Source organism: Silurus meridionalis, chromosome 3, assembly GCF_014805685.1.
Source record: "Silurus meridionalis isolate SWU-2019-XX chromosome 3, ASM1480568v1, whole genome shotgun sequence".
NCBI lineage: Eukaryota > Metazoa > Chordata > Actinopteri > Siluriformes > Siluridae > Silurus > Silurus meridionalis.
This window is the reverse complement of record NC_060886.1, coordinates 19,827,066-19,850,354: the sequence shown is the minus strand read 5'-3', so window position 1 is coordinate 19,850,354 and position 23,289 is coordinate 19,827,066. Positions and strand designations below refer to the sequence as shown.

The 23,289-nt window shown below is 37.8% G+C and overlaps 1 protein-coding gene across 1 annotated transcript in view; it reads right to left on the bottom strand.

Moving 5' to 3' along the window:
- The window catches only part of tanc1b (tetratricopeptide repeat, ankyrin repeat and coiled-coil containing 1b), a 118,952-nt gene extending 97,808 nt beyond the window's left edge, over positions 1-21,144 (bottom strand). The window contains exons 1-2 of the mRNA XM_046844163.1: positions 21,011-21,144; positions 8,954-9,023 (exon numbers count right to left, since the gene is read on the bottom strand). Of these exons, the coding sequence (XP_046700119.1) occupies positions 8,954-9,014 (61 nt within the window). The 5' untranslated portion in view covers positions 9,015-9,023; positions 21,011-21,144. The remainder of the gene's footprint in view (positions 1-8,953; positions 9,024-21,010) is intronic.
- Between the last annotated feature and the right edge of the window lie 2,145 nt (positions 21,145-23,289).

Genomic DNA, 23,289 nt, shown 5'->3' with positions numbered 1-23,289 from the left:
AATGCATCAGAGATATAAAGTCGCTGTGGTCAAACATTCCTTATAACCACAAAACAAGGAATATTACATGTAACACTTTTTTTAGAAACACTTCCCCTGTACCACTGTGAGAGACTCGCTGCTTCTGCGAGTGGCTCTGTGGTCAGGGTTACCTGAAAGCTTACTGGACACCACCTCAGACAGTGTTTCTGTTTGTTTCACTGTCTGTAAATGACATTTAAAGGTAACATAATCCCAACTTTAGATTAAATGTGAAAAGAACTAAAAAAAAGGGAATCAGCGCAACAGATGTTTGCGATAATCCTGGGTTTAAAAGGCAGAAAATATCATTGCAAATGATGCAGTTGACATTAAAAAAAATATATAACACAGCAAAGGGCATTTATGTATTTTCTAACATCATATTATCTTTATGTAAGGGTTCCACCATTTAGAGAACCAACTTAATGTATTCTGAATACATGGCCTTTGTCCAACTCTTAAGGATCAAGCTAAGGTCAGACATCATTATCCAACAAAGACGTAAGCATTTTTTCCCCCAAACCCAGATGACCCCTGAGATGTGTGACTGATAAAAGAGAAAGAATTTCTCTTCTCTGTAGACGGAAACACTCGCGGTCCAGTTTATTAAAAACACCTGTACATTCATGTCAATTATGTGGCAGCGCTGCAGTGGACACTCAAGTCAAGGAGATACAAGTAAACAGCTTTGGTAAATGTTCACACCAAAGACCACCAAAATGAAGAAAAAATTTGATCTCTTTGAAAGTCTCACGGTTGTTTGTGCCAAATGAGCTGGTTTGAAAAATGTGTAAACTGCTGGAATCACCTGGGCTTATCAAACATGGAGATCTCTGAAGTTTACACACAATGATGCAGTAAACAAAAAGCAGTGAATGGGCATCAGCTGTGTAGGAGGAAACCCCTGGTTGATAAGGGAGGTATAGGGTAATTATAATGCTAGATAGCTTTAACTAGTTTACCTCAAAGTACATTATTGATATTGAACACTAGTGATGTAAGGAAGGGAAGCCCTGGAGCAGCATTGGTGTTGCAGCTTATCCCAAAGATGTTCAGTGTGATTGAAACCAAGGCTCTGTTCGGTTTGTTATGCTGGAACATGTTTGGGCCTCTTAGTTTCAGTGTATTCTATAGCAATGCAACTTCCCTTCATAGATATCCTGGAAAACTGTGTGCTTCCACCTTTGTGCCAACAGTTCAGGGAAGAACCACACATGGGTGTGATGATCAGGCATCCACAAACTTTGTGTTGCAAGGAGTATCCTTTTCGAAAGAAGAAACTTGACTGTCACCGCAGCTGAGCAACCGCAGATGTTTCCCAAATCAGCAAACAAGCTAGATCAAACAGAAAATCTCGTTCTGAAACTTAAACTGTGCTGGTCAAAATTTTGTTGACCCACTAAAAATGGGTACAAGGAAGTGCCTGGACTATCTGTCCCCGAGTCTCCCCCCTGATGCACAAGTGGAAAACTTGGCTTTAATACGCCAGCATTGAAAGAAGATTTACACCATAAATTTGCAATCACAAGTGATCAAATTTAAAATAGAATAATATGCTCTACACAAATCACCCAGGAAAGACATCCAAAAGTGGTCACTAGTTTCCATTTTTATTTGCTTCTCTCTGAAGAACAAGAACCCTGTAATTAGTGCTAACTTGGCTACATACACTCAAAAAGGATTTAAACCAACAGCTCTGTTTTCAGACTGGGCTGACCAAGAGGGAGGAGATAGTGGTGAGAATGGAAAAAGCAGCCAGGAAGAAAGCCAACCTGAAAAATTAGGCCTCTGGGATAGCTTGGTTTTCATTCACTGTTTAATATCTCACCAAAGGGTCTGCACAACGGTTATACTGCATTGTGTTTTAGATCCGAATTGAGATCTTTAAAACATGCAAACCTGGTTTGATATTAATCAGACATCCTGTATCAGTTTAAAACAAGAAATACATCAACATTTGTTTAAACAAATCTCTGAAATCGGGCAGACAACAGTCACGTATATCTTTTATCCAGCGCACAAAAGATCCTATGCCTATAGTATGCCTGTATTTCGATATTCAATATCTTTTAATTAGACAAGCTAATAAATACTGCAAACATGTCCATCAAGCAGAACACATCAAAAGAAAAGGCTAACTTTATTCTCTCTTATCTGGTGATAAGTCACCCTCTGAGCCATCTGTCATGTCCTGTTGCATAGAGATACAGCTGAGAAAAACTGCTGCAGCTAAACATACACACAGCTGAACCAACAGTGAGCTGGCTTCTTAGTGTAGGATTCACTCGTTTAGCACCACTCTTATGTTTAGCACATGGTATATGTACACATATACAAAGGAAACAAATTAAAGAATAAAAAAAAAAAATAGATTTGGGTCTAAGCTCAAAATCCAACTTATGCACCAGGGTGGTGGGGGTTTGGGTGTCATCATTATTTTATCATCACCACCATAGTCATCATTACTATTACTACCATTAATAATAATAATAATAATAATAATAATAATAATAAACTTTCATTTGTATTCTGGAGCCAATACATCAAAGATACATCAATAAAAATATGCATGTATCTTTCAATTACAAGTTGGAGAACTTGAAAGTAATATAATTTTCATTTGCATTATATATATATATATATCAATTTTAATGTGCCGGTCAATTACAGACATGTTTCTAGCAAAGAGCACCAGAACTGTGATTCCTCGAATGCTTAACAGGGCTTAACAGAGCTCTTATGCTTAACAGTTAAATCAAAGTTCTTAATAAGCCTAAAACTGTAGGAGCACAGTTCACTGGTTAACCGCAGGAGCCAGAATTACATTAAATTACATTCAAATAACCATGAGCATAAGCATTAAACTGAGATAGACATGACTTTAGACCTTTATCAGGAAATATCTAACTGCACAAGATAAAAGAAATGATTTGCAGCTTAGTAACAACAATAGTAATAAATTCCTTCTGTGTGGTAAAAGGAATAAAAAAAACAGAGTACAGAGCAAACAAACAGCTTTCAGGTCAGGACAGCATTTTGTGGAAACCTAGTTCTAGTAAGCAAAAAGTTTGCCTGAGTTGCTTAAAAAAAAACTAAACCAAACCCCCCACCAAAAAAAAAAAAAGTTAAATTAAGGATTGGGAGGAGGAGTCTAAAAACAGATAGACTGAAAAAGTGCTTGGCCATGACACTCCTACACACAGCGTTAATGACTGTTCTGTAAGTGGGAGGCAGGCAGAGACACTCCCCAAGATTACAGCATAACAAGCGACACTAAATTCACCTCAAGAGAATCAGTCACATCTGTTTATCCTTAACCAGACCTCCAAGAGAATTCAAGGTGCCTGAGGTCTTAGCAATGAAACCATTATGATTTAAGGCTAGGGTAGCCTTTAACCTCCTTTAACTTTTATCTCTAATACTTTATAGATTGTTTAAGGTTTCCAGTTTAGAGACAATTATACACCAAAGCAAATACACAAATACAAATACAATTTCTCCCCCTACTCCCTCTGTCAGATATTGATAAAAAAATCTAATAAAAAAAGAACTAGATATTATTTGGGTTGTGCATCATTCTCAGTTCTCAATGCTAGTGACAAGGCAGTGAAACGTTATTGTGTGTGACTCTGGCATGTGGGCATGTCTGTTATCCAAACGTTTCAGAAACTGATACAGCACAATAGTTAAAACAAAACAGACCATTTAAAGAAGGTATGACTTGGGTATACTAAAAATCTGCCAACTGACTTGATACAGAAGATCAACAACAATTCCCTGGCATATAATAAAAGCTCAAACAATCGCTGTTGTGTGAATAGTGCAGAAGTGTTGATTTTAACAGAATGTAGAACTTGAGCTTGCAAAATGCCACAAGCTGAAATTGATCTGGCATAAGGCTTCGGAATTAAAATGTCAAAGTCATGTTTGGATGTGAACTTTCCAAAGCAAGTCTTGGCCACGGAGCAGAAAGTACTCCGATTTCTTGCAACATGACCTTCCTAGTAGATATTTTTTATTCCCTCATCCACGACTTTCCATTTAGAAGAATCCACATTAATGATAACCCATAAAAATGACCTAATTGATTTATGCATAAGCAGCCACAATGGCTTGTAGCGATGACTGGAATGTCTGCACAGCTCTCAGCACTACCAGGCTGCCACCGAATTGGATCTGCACCAGGGATCCTCAAATACCTGTTGGCCGACTCACAATTTCACATATTCTAGTGGGTATAAACAAACAGTTTCAAGTGAATGAATAAAGAAGATGAATTCGCTGTCAGGGAATGATGTGGTGTCTGGGCGCTGGAGCTGCTTTAGGCAAGATGATAGCAGTGGTTCCTGGCGGGATAACAGACTTTCCATGAATCTAATATAAACTCCTTAGAGTGCAGTGCCTCAGTCCCATAAGCAATGTACATACTTTGCTGTATACTCTGTACAAATGCTTTTTCTGTAATTTTATTTTAATAAAACAAAATTTTAGTTTTTCATAAATAAACTCCTTTAATTTACTTCTTGTTAGCAATCAGCATCAAGGCCATGACAGGAAAAGAATATGGTAGAAATAAATATATATTAATTTTAAAACAAGTGCTATATTTATCCACTTTAAAAGAGGCATATCAAACACAGCAGGTGTGTGTGTGCACATGTTTGAAAATATTATTAGTATTTAGACTCAACTTTAAAGCAACATGGACTACATAGCCAAATGGTTGTGGATGCCTGACAAACACATATGTAGTTTCTTTCTCAGATTGTGTTAAATGTCTTTGCTTGTTGTATTATTATAATTTAACATTAATGGCATGTGTTAGACGCCCTTATCCAGAGCGACTTACATTTGCCTCATTTGCACAATTGCTCAAAGGCCCAAGAATATGAGTTTGTGGAGGCTGGGATTTGAACTCATGACCTTCTGATCCAAAGACCAATGCCTTAACCACTTAGTTACCACCCCCCCATTTCCTCATCATTGAAATTAAGAGGCCCCCCAACCTGATCCAGTATGATAATTACCCTGTCTAAAAATCAAGATTAACACTTTGTTTCATTTGGGATGAACTGGAAGACCAGATTTATCCCAGGATATCTTTTCCAACATCAGTGCCAGACCTACAGATTTCTCTGTAACATAAAGGGGTATGCGGTTGTATCTTAACAACTTCAAAACAGAAGAAAGAGAGGCTGGAGAGGGAGTGATTTTTTTTTTATAGCTGTTATATAAGTGAGAACAGGAGCTAACATGTTCTGCAGATGTTCCACAACAACAATAGATGACATGTGTTATTATTAGATCAATAAAAAAAATCTATTAATTAGCAAATCGCTATGGTAGAAGATAAATAAAACGCTTTGGTATGACAGTTGTTTCAGAATTCCGATAAAAATTATATTAATAATAATAATGATGAAACTTCACATCAAGCCACGTCTGCCTTTGATCATTTTCATGCAACAGCATGAGCAATCATTTTTTATTCATTACATATTAATCTGCAATCTGCATTGCACCAGATGGTGGATTAGGGGTGTCCTGGCTGTAGGCTTATTTGGAAAACACTGACATTCAACAGAAGGTCCTGTGCATTTTTCATGGGCAGCCTGTTACTGTAAGTCCTCAATCCTCTGTGACGTGTATGTATTTGATTACCTTGCTGCTTTCCTGTTATGTTCCTGACCTCTCCGAAAGGAGGAAAGAGAATAGAAGAGCTGGGGCAAAAACACTGCAATGTTTAGATTATAAAAACATTTGCTGAATAGACTTGCATGCATGTCTAGAATTCTCAGCCTTTGAATAAGAAATGATCAAAATGTTAAATGTTGCTCCTTGGCACTATTTGACCTCTCTGATCTTGCATAGGCTCCACATATCTCAGTAACATTCTATGAAAGAAACTCAGGATGACAATAATATCACTGTAAAGAAAATGGCCATTCTTTTCCAAGTCACTTTAAAGCAACTGCAGACCAGCGCTAACTGACCCCATGAAGGACAGGAAAGAAAAACAGATCATGAGAAAGAGACAGGATAATGCAACAGGATGTAATGTAACGCAACGTTTAAATCACAATCTGGGATTAAAAAAAAAGTCCTGCTCAACTTCAACTTTCTTCACTGGGATTTCAGACATGGACGCCAGTTTGTTATGACTAGTCAGAGAACAAAACAGAGCCAGCTCCTGAAAACCTGTAAAATTACAGACTTTTACAGTTCTATAATTAGTGTTATACTGAAACCAGCTTAAACAAATATTCAGCCAGTCATGCAGAATGCTGAGTCAGTGAGGTCAGAAAAGAGATGCACAACCCCAGGTCTGGTTTCTCTTTTAGTCATCCAGATGCTGTACAACAAAAAAAGGATGTGTGTGTGTGTGTGTGTTAATAAGCACTGGAACGAGAAGCTGTCTGGGAAGACCAGACAAACCTTGTTCTTATTAGTGATGAGTTCACTGCTGACATGTTTAAGCTTGAATTACTCTGCCTGAGAGATGCTCTACTGAAAGTACACAGAAGCATCATAAACACCACCAGAAACATTATAGTCACTGCTGGTTTGCTTACAAATATCTAAGTCTCTTAAGTGTTTCTATTAAATAAGCCTGCTATATGCAACCCAGTGTGTTTACATTTACATCTTCAAAGCAAATGCGACTAAAATGTCACCTATCTAGTGCTACAGCTTAAATTAGACATATTGCACTCATTACAAATTTTCAAAACAACAACCCACACATGGGGATAAATAAAAATCTGATTGCTCGCTGAGCTAGGCTCAAATCTCATTCAGTGCTTGCTACTGTTCAGACCTGCAGCACAATGTCAGTTACAAAGTGAATAACAAGAAAAACGTGTTAAACCTACATGTCACTCATCACGATTAATATAAGATTTTATATTAATCCTTCAGTGATTTCTAATGACAAAGCAAATACAACAATGAGCATTTCTGCCCATGTGTACCTCAACAAGGGTTGTTGTTGTTTTTTTTATCTACAAAAGTACAAGTTTGGGTCATAAAAAAAAAAAAAAAAAAAACATTTTTATATTTATTTATAATTTTTTTTATATATTTATACATAAATAAAATATAAATATATTTATACACACACACATTGCTATGCTAAAATACGCATTATCTATTGCACCGTTTTAAAAATGCATTAATACCTTAAAAGAAGGTATTTCGTAAGAATATTTAGTTCTTATTACAGCTCAGATATAACGAATGTCATCACCCCCAACTTCATGCATGAAATAAATCCAATTACACTGTGACAGACATGAGCTGGCAGGCAATCACAGAAAAGAAAGAGAAAGCAAAGACGTGATAGACAGATAATGCATGTTGCAGAATGTGTATCTTTAGCTAAGAAATATTAGTCCGCTAGTGAATAAAGGGAGCTGTTTGTCCATTTCTGGGGGGGTTTCCATATACAACTACAAATGGCAAGAGTTTCTCATACACAAAATACACAGATTAGCTAAAAATACATGAAAAGCACAGATCAGGCAATAAAAACACACACATTGGATATGACCACACGTGATGTATTTCAGAGTTGGTGGTTTATCTCTGCTCAACTTCGAGATGGCAGCATGCTTTAAGATCACTAAGCTGTTTTCCCTGGTATCCCATAACTGTGACAATCACACCAAATATAAAAAATAAGAATAGTTTTAATTCTAATGATAGTTTTGTAATATTCAATAAACATAAGATGATGTATAATTATATCCTCACAGGTTTAAATACCTGGGCTACATCCTTAACTGCATACTGGCATACTAAACAACAACTTATTTCAGCTGCTCCTACTCCACCCTGCCTGCACTCTTTTCTTCACTTCTTTAACACACTCTCCATTACTTTGCACTATTGACCCCAGGTACCTGAACTCCTCCACCTTCTCCACCTCTTCTCCATGCAACTGCACAACTCCACTGCCCTCCCTCTCATTCACACACATGTACTCTGCCTTACTCCTACTGACTTTCATTCCTTTTCTCTCCAGCGCATACCTCCACCTCTCCAGGCTCTTCTCAACCTGCTCCCTACTCTCACCACAAATCACAATATCATCTGCAAACATCATAATCCACAGAGACTCCTGTATTACCTCTTCCGTCAACCTGTCCATAACTACTGCAAAAAGGAAAGGGCTCAGAGCCGATCCTTGATGCAGTCCAACCTCCACCTTGAACCAGTCTGTCGTCCCTACTGCACACTTCACTGCTGTCACACTGTCCTCATACATGTCCTGCACCACCCTCACATACTTCTCTGACACACCTGACTTCCTCATACAATACCCCAACTCCTCTCTCGGCACCCTGTCGTACGCTTTCTCTAAATCCACAAATACACAATGCAACTCCTTCTGTCCTTCTCTATACTTCTCCATCACCACTCCATCAGCCTCTCAGAGGTCACATCACTGTGGTGCTCTTCTCGGCATTAAACCATACTGCTGCTCACAGATGGTCACCTCTTCTCTCACCCTGGCTTCCACTACTCTTTCCCATAACTTCATAGTGTGACTGAACAACATTATTCCCCTGTAGTTACTGCAGGTCTGAACATCTCCCTTATTCTTAAAGATCAGTACCAGCACACTCCTCCTCCATTCCTCAGGCATCCCCTCACCTTCCAGAATCTTGTTGAACAACCTGGTTAAAAACTCCACTGCCATCTCTCCTAAACATCTCCATGCTTCAACTGGTAAGTCATCTGGTCCTACTGACTTTCCACTCTTTGCTGGCATACTAAATATAGGTGTCATTATAATTTTAGCACACAATTTACAATCCCCTACAAATTATAGACTAAAATTACAAACCTATTCAACTAAAAGTTGGAAAAATGTTTGTGTAATTCATAGAAATATAGATTTTCTTTGTTTTTGCTAATGCACTGGATGTACCTGTCTCCTTTTTGCTCCCCTTCCCTCCGTCTCGGTTCATTTTGAGCACTGCCTTAAACATACTGGAACCCTGTCAACAAAACACAACAGATTTCAGAATTCACTTCAACAATATCATTTACATAGGACTCATAATAATCTGGACAATCATGCATTACTTTCAAATTAAATCTCATACGATACATTTCCGGGATATTTCCTACAGACTTTGGAATTCAGGAAGAATGCCCTAATATTTAGATAGGACCGCTGCATGCTGCTTTTTTGTTATGCCGGAAAACAAGCTGTCAGATTCTCAGCATTCCATCATCTAATTGATGCTTTGCGAATGAACTTGAGCTTTGTCATGATAATATTAATATTTCTGCAAAATATGCCTGTTCTTTCTTAGAAAGAGCTCAATAGAGTCATTCATTGGCATATACCCATTATTAAATGTGCATTAATTAAAACTGTCTGACAGGTTGAGCTCCATCTGGGCAATAGGTCTAATCAGGGTCTAATCAGGGTCTAATCAGGGTCATCAAGGTAAGGAGTGGACTACAGGGTACAGTTACATGTATTGAAAAATCCACACTGGTATAGCATAGTCACATAATTACACAAAAACAAATGACAACAGACTTTTAAATCATTTCTGACCTTTGATAAAAAGTAATTTTGACTCATTTTGCAAACTGGTTGGGAGTTTCGATGGAGATGGCAAACGGTGACCTCAGACATGGGCTTATTTCATTCTAACACTCTCAAAACACCTCTTTGCACTCCCCAACTACTTATACCAGTGAAACCCCTGAAACACTTGTCATTTAACTAAGCAGGAAACACTTTCTTTCTTTGCACTCACAAACCTTAAATTGAAATTTTACTCTAATTTGAAAGAGTACAAATGGATCAACCACGCAATATCTGGCCACAGGTATGAGGACCCTAAAAATCTCTGACCCATACATGTTTTTTCTTGAAACTATTGTCACAAATTGGGAACAATAATTGTAATTATTTTCTACATAACTAAAATTTCCCTTTACTGGAACTGAAGGGCCTAAAACTCCAGCATGGCTACACCTCTGAGCACAAAGAGAGTTTGCCAAGGTTGGTGTGAAAGAACTGAAGTGGCCTGTACACAGGCCTGACTTCAACCTCACTGACCACTTTTGTGATGAATTAAAACACTAACTGGAATCAACTGATGTGGTCACTGATGCTGGCGGATGAGAAAAGAAAAAGAAAAATAAATAAATAAAAAAAACAGCTAAACGTTCCACCACATCCTTCACCATTAGCGATGACTAGATTCGTTTTCAAATCTATTTAGTTGTAACTAGACAAATGATAATGTATTAGAATAAGAGCATTAAAATAAGCATTGCAACTGGAGCTAATGCTCATATAATGTTGCGGAGCATTAATCAACAGCTTATAAACAATACCACAACACTGTTGAATTCTCTGAAAGTTTCATGAGGCTAGTTCTTATTCTGTACTGTGTAGTCATGAAGCTGTACTGTTGTCCTGTTGTCTGTTGTCCTAAAACTTTAAGTGGATGTATTCAACAAAGAAAACTGCAAACACAATACAGATTGTCTTTCTGAACATTTCAATCAGACTGGGCTGCTTTTTAAAACACCCAGTTTGGTCTTCATTTGCTGTTATAATAACCTCCACTCTTCTGGGTAGATGTTCCACTAGATTTTGGAATGTGTTTGTGGAGATTTTCGCTCACTCGGGCATAAGAGTGTTAGTAAAGTCAGGTACTGAGATGTAGTGTGAGGAGACCTGGAGTGCAGTCAGTGTTCCAATTTATCCCAAAGGTGTTCAGTGGGGTTGAGGTCAGAGCTCTATAGCAGGCCACTCAAGATCTTCTACATCACACTATGTAAACTATATCTTAACGGAGCTCGCTTTGTGCACAGGAGTATTGTCATGGTAGACCAAGTTTGGGTCTGGTAGGTCTGGTATATGAAGGGAAAATTTAAGGATATAAAATCCAAAGACATTCTATACAATAGTGTGCCTCTAACTTTGTGGTAACAGTTAGGAGAAGAACCACAAACAGCTGGAAATGGTGTCCTAATACTTCTCTCCATATTGTGAATGTGGTTCAATGTTTCAAAGTCTTTTATACTTCTATATTTGCATTTGATATAAATTGCACATCAATTCCACAAAGAAAAACAGCCACTTTTATGAGATATTTCAGGAATACAAGCATCCATATGCAGTCTTGGTGGCTGGACATATTCACTTGTCGTGAGGTTCAAATCTGCTTGCCAGACTAGTTTCACTAATGCTAGCCTCAGCCATCTTTGCTGACAACTAACAGTTGCTTCCTTCATATGACAGCAGTAGTCCTCTCACCGGTCGGCTAGGCTAGGCTACATATTTAATTTCTAGACTCACGCTTTCCTTCACGTTGCCACAACTTCATGCTTTTTTAATGTAAAGGGTTGCACATTTGAATGAACTGCACCTTGAGTCACACTTTCATGAATTTCTAATTTTGATTCAAAATCAATTAAACATTGAGCTAAGGTTACACACAAACCAGGGTTTAAGTGCATTGGCAATCTGATAGTCTTTTATCCTCTCCATCAGAACATGGTCAGTTTTAGCCCATTAAAATGAACAGGAAATGCCAAGCATTCATACAGTATTGAAGAACTTGTAGCAGTTCCCATGGATAAATCTCCTAAACAAACAAGCAAATGAGTTTGACGGTAAGAGTGCATTTTTTCCTGCTGCAAAAAATAGAACAGAATTTTCAGTCTGATGTGAAACTGATTGTAACCATGAGTCATATTTACTATTCTAAACTCTTCTCACATGCCCATCCTTAGCCAAGTACTTCTAAATACATTTCTTTCATCAGACTGTCATAGGGTCTTGTTCTGTTCTATTAGGTGACTTTCAGATCTTAGCCAAGCACAATTACATACAAGAACATCAGAAGCAGAAAGTGATCATGGTAATATTGGATGAAGGTAATGCAGGATGAACTTAACATGGGTCAGAGATCCTAAATCTATTATGCTATGCGTTGCATAACATTGGTTACAGAATGTAAGCACGTGAACGGTTTGTGTGCATTTTCAAGACAAAATGGCCATTTTCTCAAAGTTCATGTGTGTTTGGAAATGAACTACAGATTGTTTAGAACCATGAAGCATTCAGTCCATCCATTCTCTCAGAAAGAGGGAAAAAATGGACTGGGAGAAGAGGAGTGTACATTCCATACCAGAGCAAAGTAAATAAAGACATAAGGTGAACAGACTCAGAGATTGAGCTACAGTGTGTGCGCGAGAGTTGTTCATCCCTAGTTAACTATAACTGCTACCGTACGTGTCCTTGAATGTTATGAAAAAAGAAAAAAAAAAGAAAGAAAATACATGTCTATTCATGTCAACAAAGATGGTGTACAGAGACCGGGGACTAAAGAAAAAAAATTGTGGAAAAAGTGAAAAGAAAAAACAGAAAAAGAAAACAGACCTTCAACGGAAAGCAAAGTGAATCTTAAAGTGCAACAGAGGGAGTTTATCGCGTGTGTGCTGAGAAGAAAGCTTCTACTGCCATTTGTGCTGTGTGTATTAACTTAAAGAGCATCTCTGGGAATGTTATGTCTATGAAAATGTCTTTTTATTTCTTCAGCAGCAGCATGGCACAGAGACACAGCGCCATCATACCCAGACAGAAGGGGTAGATCAGAAAAACAAAGAAGTACAATGTATCACATGCGGCCAATAGATAGACAGATAGATCGCAAAATTCTAGTGTAACAATTGTCTTTTGTGCTGAAAAATATCTTGTCATATATAGAGATGTGTATAAACACGTCTGTGCATGTCTAATGATGCAGTCACCTGCTGGTCCATAAGGTTAACGGCTCAGTTTAAAATGTAAAAAACTCATATGTAAAGCATCTAAAAGCAGGGAAGTTCAGATTACGCGGATGTCGCAAAGTTTAGCTGATAGCCTCTATTTGTGTGTGTGTGTGTGTGTGTGTGTGTGTGTGTGTGTGTGTGTGTATGTGTTCGTGTGTGTGTTCAGAGGAACAATAGGAATTTAGCATTCCTTTATTTGCCCTCACCCTCGCCTAACCACTGCTTTTTTTCATCAGACCTATTCTACATGAATGATTCTTCAGGATGGGGAGAAGTTGTCAAGACAACCGCAAAACCAAACACAAAGATCTATGAGCCTTTTCTGCGCTTAAATCAGAACATGTTCAAACTCTGGGAGTAAAAAATGAAACCCAGTCTTTGATGAATTCATTTCAAATATTTGCCAAATAAATAAGGGCAAGTATTCAATTAGAAATGTCATTCTGAATAATAGGTGGATGCGAGAGAGCATGAATTCTTTACTTTCGAAAACGGGAAATGAGCAAGCAGAAAACAATGGACTGCTAAGAGTGCGCTTCACAGTTTCCACTGAAATGAAACAGAAGCTGGTAACAGTCACATTAAATAACACAAGAAGAGATAAAATGTGATCTTGGGGACTTTGGCAGACTTTGTTTGTTAGGGTAGATCGGCATTTTAAAAACTGCTAACCTCAAATCACTACTGTACAACAACGGTGAGCGGAAAAGCATCTCAGAATGCATAAAATGCCAAACCTACAAAATGATGGACTACAACAAAAGAAAGAAGTCTATCTCTGTATAGGCAAAAACAGTTATCCTGAAACGCTTCATCCCATTCCATATTAATTCTCTGGTTTCTGTTATAATAACCGCCACCCTTCTGGGAAGTGGTTCCACTAGATTATGTAGTGTGCTTGTGGAGATTAGTGCTCATTCAGTCAACAAGGGTGTTAGTAAGGCCAGGTACTGACAGGGACACTGGCATGCTGGAACAGGTCTCCAAGTTCAAGTAAAGGAAGACTGAAATACTACCACATCCACAGACATCCTACACTACTGAGTGCCTCCAGGTGTGTGGTAACAGTCTGAGAAAGAACCACATATGGTGTATATTAGGATATCAGAATATATAACAGTGCTTCTACTGAGCTCTACATCCTGTAAAACTGGCTTCAAATTTTACTGACACCAACCACGGATACATTTACAGGCCAGTTTTTTTTGTGTAAATGTGAAAACAGATCTGCCTGTTTATTGACCGTGTGATGACGTCACACATAATTTTTAAATCGTGAACAAGGCTACGTTTCATGAAGTCCCATATGCCTGAACATCATCATTTTAAGTCAAACCTATTTCACATTCACTATGAGCTTGGCTGAAGTTCTTGGGTGCCAATTCTCTCTACATTTATGTATGTTGACATGAGTCATTGACTATTGCCATAGAAACAAACTCCACACGCTGATTCGCTTTCATAGGCATTCAGAAAGAAGGTCAAACTGTCATGTAAACTGAAGTACAAAATAATTTGTTTAAAATGTTAGTGCAATTTTAGAACTAATTAAAAGCTATCAAACAAGAAATAAAACTCATATGCTTCTTTCTCAAACTGTTACCACAAAAATGGCGGCACACAATTATAAGTAAGTAATTATAAGTATATGTCGTCTTTGGATTAGTTACACTTCTCTTCACTTGAACTAGAAGACTCAAACCTGTTCCAGCATAACAAAGCCCCTCTGTTCACAACTGCAATTGAGTGAAATGTGAAATACAATGTACAAAAAGCACATAGGACACATTTAGGTGTCCAAAAACTTGTTCGAACAGTTTATTTCAAACGTATATATGCTAATCATCAATGTTAACAGTATCTAGATGAATTATTGGACTTGGCATATGTGATTAATGCTACCTTTTTAAATATTCTGCTATTTAAAATGACAAAGACATGTGGGCAGTGTTTTGTTTTTAACTCTGAGAAAGAGATCTAAACAACACCCTTTGACTCATATTAGAACTGACCCATCACCATGACATCATTATGTTCCCTGAAGGGATGAGCGATTAGTCTCATGAAAGTGTGTTTTACACTCAGGCGGGTTTTTGTACATTGCTGAGTTGTCTGTGGTGTGTAAATAGCCTACATTTAGCTGGGAAGGAAAACGTATTCACAAAGCATTGGTCTGGATCTAAGCAATCTCATGTGTTTTTAAGTGAATGGCAGCTGTGTGACTGCAATGATACTCATCTAAAAGCCACTAATAAAGCTTGCAAGTGACAACAGAAAAGATTTCATCCTCTCATCAGGAGATCTGAACTTAATTCTCTACAATGTTACATCCATCTGTGGCTGAAAGCCAAGTGAGTAAAACGGGCTGTGCACTTTGGGTGGTAAACATGGCATACTGCGACTCTTCACAGCAACACTTACTAGTCATGGGTGTCTTTAAAAATCATGCATGGGGAAGAGGACAAACGGCGCTCTCACTCTGTATGATATTCCTTAGAGCAGCAATTAAAAAAGGGACATGTTTGTCTGGCCTCCTGTGTCTCGAAGAAAGTTCGTATTAGTCTTCACTCTTCCTGACTGGTAGCTGTGGCATGAAGAGAGTTGACTGGACGATTGGAACTGGCAGAACAATCAAAATTGTGGGCAGGAAGTTGGGAAACAGGACGGAAACCAAGTCCTAAAGAGGACAGCACCGGGTTACACAAAAATCCAGGGCCATGTTTATGCTTGAACAATAATCTTTTACAGTTAATATAATGGTACAATATCAGCATGTCTAATAAAGGAAAAAAAAAAATACAACCTGCCCCAAATTCCTCTTCATCTTACATCTCCTCTATAGACACAACACTGCTACTGTTACACCGACAGATTGTTTCTGTTGATCCAATATGCCAAGTCAACACTGCATGGTTAAAAATGTAAGCAGAACATAATAATGTTGTTTAATCCCTGGTGATTAATGTATCGTCTTTTTATAATGTTCATGGAGAACATGTTAGTGCACAGTCTGTCAGCGTTCAGCCGTGATGTTTCTGGATCATCTTGTGCACAGTAACAATTAATAATCTGCTGCATTTACAGTACAAAGCAAGTGCTAGTAAAATCTTATATTAAAGGAGTCCCTGAAACCCTAAAACACAGATTCAGAGATTTGGCCATCAGAAGGCTGTGTTGTTTTTTATTTTGCAATAATCACCAATGAGAAAGATTTGAATTACAAAACGTTAAGAAAAATCAACTAAACTATAATTTATAAAATGCCTTGTTTCCGGGAGAGTTTTTTATCACGGCAAAGTCAAACAGAATGTATAACAAGGAGCAATAGAAACAGTTCTGTTGAAGGGCGTGGCATTTTTGTTACATCAGTAAGGTAGCAAGTTTGTGTTGAGACACGTTTTCTTGTGATTTACTGCTAGATCCAAGGCTGTGGAAACAGGGTCAACTTGACATGACAGTAGAGTCAAAATCAAACATATAATGAGTAGCGGGCAACATGAAGACTCACTTTTGCCTGCTACAACTATTACAAAAGTTTACAATCCATTACCTTACAATGCTGAGATCAGCTTCCACATCTGTGTAAAGGAGAACAATATCTCTGCCAATCAGGGCAATGAGAAAGTGCTTAAAAAAAAAACATAAACTGTCCTGCATTGTACTTGAAACGGGTGTGGCAGAGTGAATGCACTGGTAGTGATTGAAAAAAAGAGGGGAAAAACAGAGAATTATGAAACGAGGATTTAAGGATGTCAATGCTTGCTGGAGTAGAAGAGGCAATACTGCACCTGTCTGTCAAAAAATGGTACCTTAAAAATTTGTTCTCCATGTGGCATTTTAGCATTAAGGAAAAAAACAAAAATAAACATATTACCAAAAACAAACACAGCTCAGGCTTGGCCCACCAACAGACAAATTAACTACTAAATGTGGAGAACGTTAAGAAGACTAGGCTTCAAACACAGCTTCCTGATCACTGTTAAACATTAACCATCCAAGCAGAAATTCTTCTAGCTCTCACTTATGATCCTGTACACTCCATTACTCTGTTCAGTACTTTCATTTCGCCTCAAGTCAAGTGGCTTTTATTGTCATTTCTACTATACACTGTGGTACACAGTAAAAACAAGACAACGTTCCTCCAGAACCCTGGTGCTACACTAAACAACATAGAACTACAACACACAACATAAAGTGCATCAAGTGCAAACTGACAACACAAGACAGTGTAGGACAATACACATAACACAAGATAGCACCGACCAGTAAACCTACTGTATACTCTGTATATACAGTACTGTGCAAAGAGGACTATAAAGACTATAACCAGGAGTATATGTAAACAAACCCAATGCAGTGCAGAGGTCGAGAAGTGCAAAAAAAAAAAAAAAAACCCAGCATGTTAACGGCATAAGTATAATTAAGTATAAATAATAAATAAATGGTGTTGGAATGGATTGAGATGAGTAATGAGTGTGTGCTTGAGTTCAGGTTGACGAATGAGTAGGGTTTAGACAGAAAGATCCAACTTTTCTGATTTGTGGTTTTTCTGAGGACACGCAGTGAAAAGGAATGAACTCAATGTGCTGAACCAAACCCTGCTATAGACAGGCAGTAGATAACCCTACATGGAAAAAAGGCTGATGGGTCAAGATCTGCAAATAACACAGTGTGAATGATCAATTCGAGTGACCTTTCAAAATGAACACAAACATTCAGGTCTGGACCATGACTGGTATCAATAACGATCTAATGCAATCCATTATAAACGTTAGGAGAATGACTTTTGGAATATGAGCTATCAGGTCCGATCTAGAGTTTCATAAATCATCCATGATGGTCCATTACTATCCATTACAATCTAAAAGAAATTCCTTGCCCACACACACACACACACACACACACACACACACACACACACACACACACACACACACACACACACACAAAACCAATCGACTGAATGTTTTTACACAATGCAAATAGTTTACACATCATTTGAGTCACATATCCAGACCTAACTACAGCGTTTAGGGGTGATAAATGTTGCGGCACTGCGTTCTGCATGCACCCTTACATTATCACCAAACCTCACAAAGCATGTCTTTAGAGAGCAGCACACACACCGGTTCAAGCCGCAGGCTGTGTTATTAATCGTTCTGTTCACTACAGGCCACCAGAGTCACCAAGACAACCACAGTGTCATAAAAATGTCCACCTTGTGATCTATGAGTCCATTGACAAACGTAAACCCTGTTTTATGAGTGCTGGTGAATGAGCCAAAGAACTCAGCCATTAAGTTTCATTCATATGGCCGTTTGGGCCGCTTTAGACAAAGTGGCTCTTCTTGGGATGAGTACTGGTGCACTATTTGTTTTGACCTCATTTTCATACAGGGATAGTAAAAGTATGTCAATAATCGCAAAAGTCATCTAAACAAAAAAAAAAAATCAAACAGGATGAAGATATCAGCTCTAAACTCATGTGAATTAATGCAATGATTTCAAAACATTTCAAATGGTAGTACTGTCATTCTCAACGAATTATCACTCAACCATGAAGGCCGTCGTATCTGGAGTTAAAAACGGACTCGTCTCCCACACAATACACATACTGTAGGGGGTGTAACTGTCAGGTCAGTGCCCCTGTTCTCTTGCTTCAAAATCAACAGTATGTGCTCAATGCCAGCACCTGTTATTTGACAACTGGCCATGGGAACCATTTAAGTTGAAGAAAATAGTTCAGACTCAATGACTCTACGGGACAAGACCACATTTTTAGTATTGAACACAAAGATTTTAATGCCCATCATTATCTAGTGTCCTCAGATGTATAATGTGAAGGAAATCATTTTCAAAACAAAAAATGTACCAGGTGCAGTAATAGTGCCACTACTAATCAAACTCAACCACACATATAACCCAAAACACCACGTTCATGTGACTAGGGATGTGTGATAAATAAGAAATAAATCTTTATATAAGCAGTGTGATGTGAGTTATTTGTAACACAGCAGGTTACAAAGCAGTTTTCGTATATCACAACAATTGGTCAACCTATTGTCGTTTCTTTTATTGAAAAAAAAAGCTACTCAACATCCTTCGTTCTACAGCGTAGAACTTCCATCAAACACGTTCTGTTCCTTTCCTCTCTCTCGAAATAAAAAGACTTTTGAAAACATGCTGATGTGTGAACATTTAGTTACAGTTTCATCTTTGACCGGTACAAAGCTCTGACACATCCAAAAATGCTAAATAACCATCTCACAAAAATGTTGCATTAGTGACAATTACACACATTTCATCTGTGTGTGTGCCTTCATATGAAGGGAAAATTAGCATACCAGAGTGTCTTTCAAAATTTTTCCTACTTATTATAAACACAATAAATGTGACCTCAATTTCAAGGATGAGTCTTGCAGATATTTAAATCGGATTTTTTTCAATTCGACAAAAAAGCCTTTTTCAGACAAGCCTTAATTAGTAAGTTGTTACTAAATGTCTTTGGATGGGGATAACAGCATAAAAAAATTGTCCTTTCACTTGAACCAGGGGACCCAAACCTGCTCCAGCATGACAGTGGCTCACAAAACGAGAAAATCATGTGCACAAAGCGAGCTCCATGAAAATATGGTTTATATGGTTGGAGAAGATCCTGAGCGGTCTCCTATAGAGCTCTGACTTCAACCCTATTGAATACCTTCTGGATGAATTTGAACGCGGACTGCACCCCAGACCCCCTCACCCTACATCAGTACCTGACTTTACTAACACACTTGTGGCTGAATGAACACAAATGTCCACAATCACACTACAAAATCTAGTGGAACATCTACCCAGTAAAATGAAGGTTGTTATATCAGCAAATGTGGACTAAATGTGTAATGTGGTGTATATATAAATACATACGTATGCATTTTATTTCCCAAAGAGCCTTTAGGAATGCCTTTGAGACAAGAGGAACACATATTACACTTATCCTTATGATTAGATTGGGAACTTGTCACAAGGTTGTGAAAAACAGGAAACATAACAAGCACTTCACACATGACAGTGTTGCCAAACGAGGAGCCAAAAAAATGCAAAACATGTTATCTCATAAATTCGGTCCCCCCAAAAAAAAAAAAAAAAACTTGCGCAAAATAAAAATAAACTGGAAAATGATCTGATTAATACAAACATTTATTTTAAGATCCAGACAGTTGTGGACAGAGAAGAACGAAGCAGCCAAACATCTGAAGATAAACTTTAAATCAGGTCCATTCAGTAATGAGTTGCATTAAACAGTGAAGAGGAGTGCCTTAGGTCATCCTCATCCACACACACACACACACACACACACACACACACACACACACTAATGGCTTAGATCCCTGTGGAACAGACACAATTGGCTGGTGAGTATTAAAACTACCAAAGCTCCTATAAAACCCGTCAATATGATCTCATCCTGACCGCTTGTAAACTACACACATCTCCACTTCATACATATTAAGCAGGATTTTCATTTTATCATATTAAATCCACAGTTTCTGCTTCCAGCTGGATTTGTAAAGTCCCAGGAATATCTTTTCCCTACTAGAAGAAATAAGAGCCACATGTCTTAACTAACATTTACACCCTTTAATTCTTGACCAAGTTTACATTCACCTCTTAAATAAACATCTACCATGGTCACAGGAGGTCAGACCACAGCACTGAGTATCCAGGGACGCCTCTGGAATAATCCTCATCTTTTCACAGAGAGGAAATGCATGAAATCTAAAAAGCTTTTCACGCCAATCTATTCTGCTTTTTAATCTTGTTTAGAAAGTGACCTTTAAGGTGTCCACTGGCGGCATACAAATGAACTTTAACCTGTCAAACTGGTTTGGCTCTCTGGTTTATAAGTTAACAGCAAAAAGTTTCGCCTGAATCCTTTAAGAACTGCACATCATGACTACTTCAAAAACAAACTGTCCACCTCGAGCACACACTTCCTTCCCTGTTAGGAGACAAGTCCCGGCACATTCCTGTTGTCCCAACTAAGTTAGCAAGCTAGTTCCATTTTCACATCAGAAACTGAACTCCTGCGTTAGCAGTGCGTTTTATCCACTAATTATCCCTGAACTCCAATAACTCACCCAACTCGTTAGTAAATACAGTCTACACGTGTATACAAAGTATTTCATAAATACCTGTCGTGTGTCATGAATTATCCTTCAGAGAAAAAGTTTCTCAGGCACCGCGTTACCTCTCCGGTGGAACTCTCAAGGGCTGAGAGTCAATCCCTGTGAGTCGACTCTCCCAACTCAAGCGCTGGAGTCACAGCAAATGAGTTGGAGTCGATTCCGCACTGTGACTCAGTTATAAACTGGGGTAGAAACATAAGAAATGATGATGCATGAAATTTAGCATCACTCGCACTATTATATATATATATTAATTTATTTAATTATTTATTTTTATTAAGTGATTATTATTTAAGTTATTAAACGATCGCTTTGATTACTGGAACATTTGTAGTAGTTAATATGCAAAAATCCGTTTCATCTTTTCCCTACTAACTCTTCATGGTATAATGTATATTATAGTTAATACATTTTGGGGCGGCGCATTTTATTTATTTACCTGGGTTTCATTGTTTAAAATGAGAAAATGACCTGTATTTATTCAACTCTTTGAATCGATTCCTAACACATTAAGAAAGTGTGAGAGTCGATTCCAACTTTTCTTTGGAATAAAACAGCCCCTAAAATCCTTCAGGGAAACGCGCGTGTGGCTCCTCCCACTCCGAGACAACTGCGTGACGTCACTGTAAAGGCCACTGCTTTTTTTCATTAAAATGATTCTCATTCAGCATGTGTTAATAAGAGAAGTGATGATAGATAGATAGATAGATAGATAGATAGATAGATAGATAGATAGATAGATAGATAGATAGATAGATAGATAGATAGATAGATAGATAGATAGATAGATAGATGCAAAGGCTATATTCAGTGCTTTCTCTGTGATATACAGAAAAAACGAAGTCAAGAACTGCACACTATAAAGCCTTGATTTTATGAAAGTAACTGAGGTACTTGGCTTTGTCACCTTAAAACAAGGCATATGTACAGGGAATTTTCAGAACATGTTAATGAGGTCATGAGTGGAGGTAGTGAGTGCATGAGGCCTTTAATGTAGTTTGACCTTTGCAGTTATAGAGTGATCTCAGTGCTGAGCGCTGGGCCCCTGCAGAGGGACTATGACTGATGTGGTGTGCTTAATGACAGACTTCAATTCTGAACCAGAGTTTAACAGCAGATGTCCTGCACATGTCTGCAATAAGAAGATGTAGTAAGAACAAATCAAAGTGAAGCTGAACATGTTTTAATTGGGAGTGTGTGCGTATTTGTGTGTAACTGAGTGCGTCAGTGAGTGAGAGAGAGAGAGAGAGAGAGAAAACGCAATGTTTATGAATACAGTGGACACAGAGCTGGACTTTCATACTGAATGCATTAAATACAACCACATTCAAAACGATTTCTTTACTCCAGTAAACAAAATTATCCAGTTTTAACTCTTTTTTAGTCCCCAGCAAACTTCCTCATTTACTGGGCGAGCACAGAGAAAGCTACATACTACACACACCTGCCAACAGGTGAGAACAGAGATTTCGTATATGCAACACACACATACACACACACACACATACACAAAATATGTATCCTATTTTTGTTGAATTTTCGTTTTAATACAATTTTCTTATTATTTAAATCACTTTATTTATTTATACAGTTTTTACACTGAATTATGTTTTATTGTTTTAATTTTCACTTTATATCTGTAGTTAGTTCTATAGCTCTGTCATGCGAATAAAGCAACCTTTGAAACTTGAATCCTGAATCTTGAGCGAGAAAAAGAACGGGTACATTAGTAATATCAACACTGCCACCATTAGGATAAAAACGTTCATTACAGCTACAATAAATTACATTTTACTTACATACTTTCAGAGTATGTTTTATATGCTGAGTTTCTCAAGCTTCGGTACCATTTATACTTTTAGAATATATCTCTTAACTAAAAACAGACACAACAGACACTTTAACAAGAATATTCTAAAGCATGAGTATCTTTACTTCCTCTCTCTCTCTCTCTCTCTCTCTGTCTCTCTCTCTCTCTATGACTTGTACTTAAGTAAAAGGTAGCTATTACTACTATCTGTTTTAGTGTCACGCTGGTAACTGGACCTTGCGTCATATTAATATTAGAGCTATCAATAGATTAAAATATTTCATTGCGATTATCACATGATTGTCACCAGTTAACTCATGAGTAATCGCAAATTTCTATCTATTCTAAGTGACCTTAAATTAATACTTTTCACATGTTTAATACTCTAATCAACATGAGCCAAATATGGATGCTTTAAGCGATTGTATGCTTATTTTCAGTGAAACTGTAATCAACATAAAACATGAAAACAAAT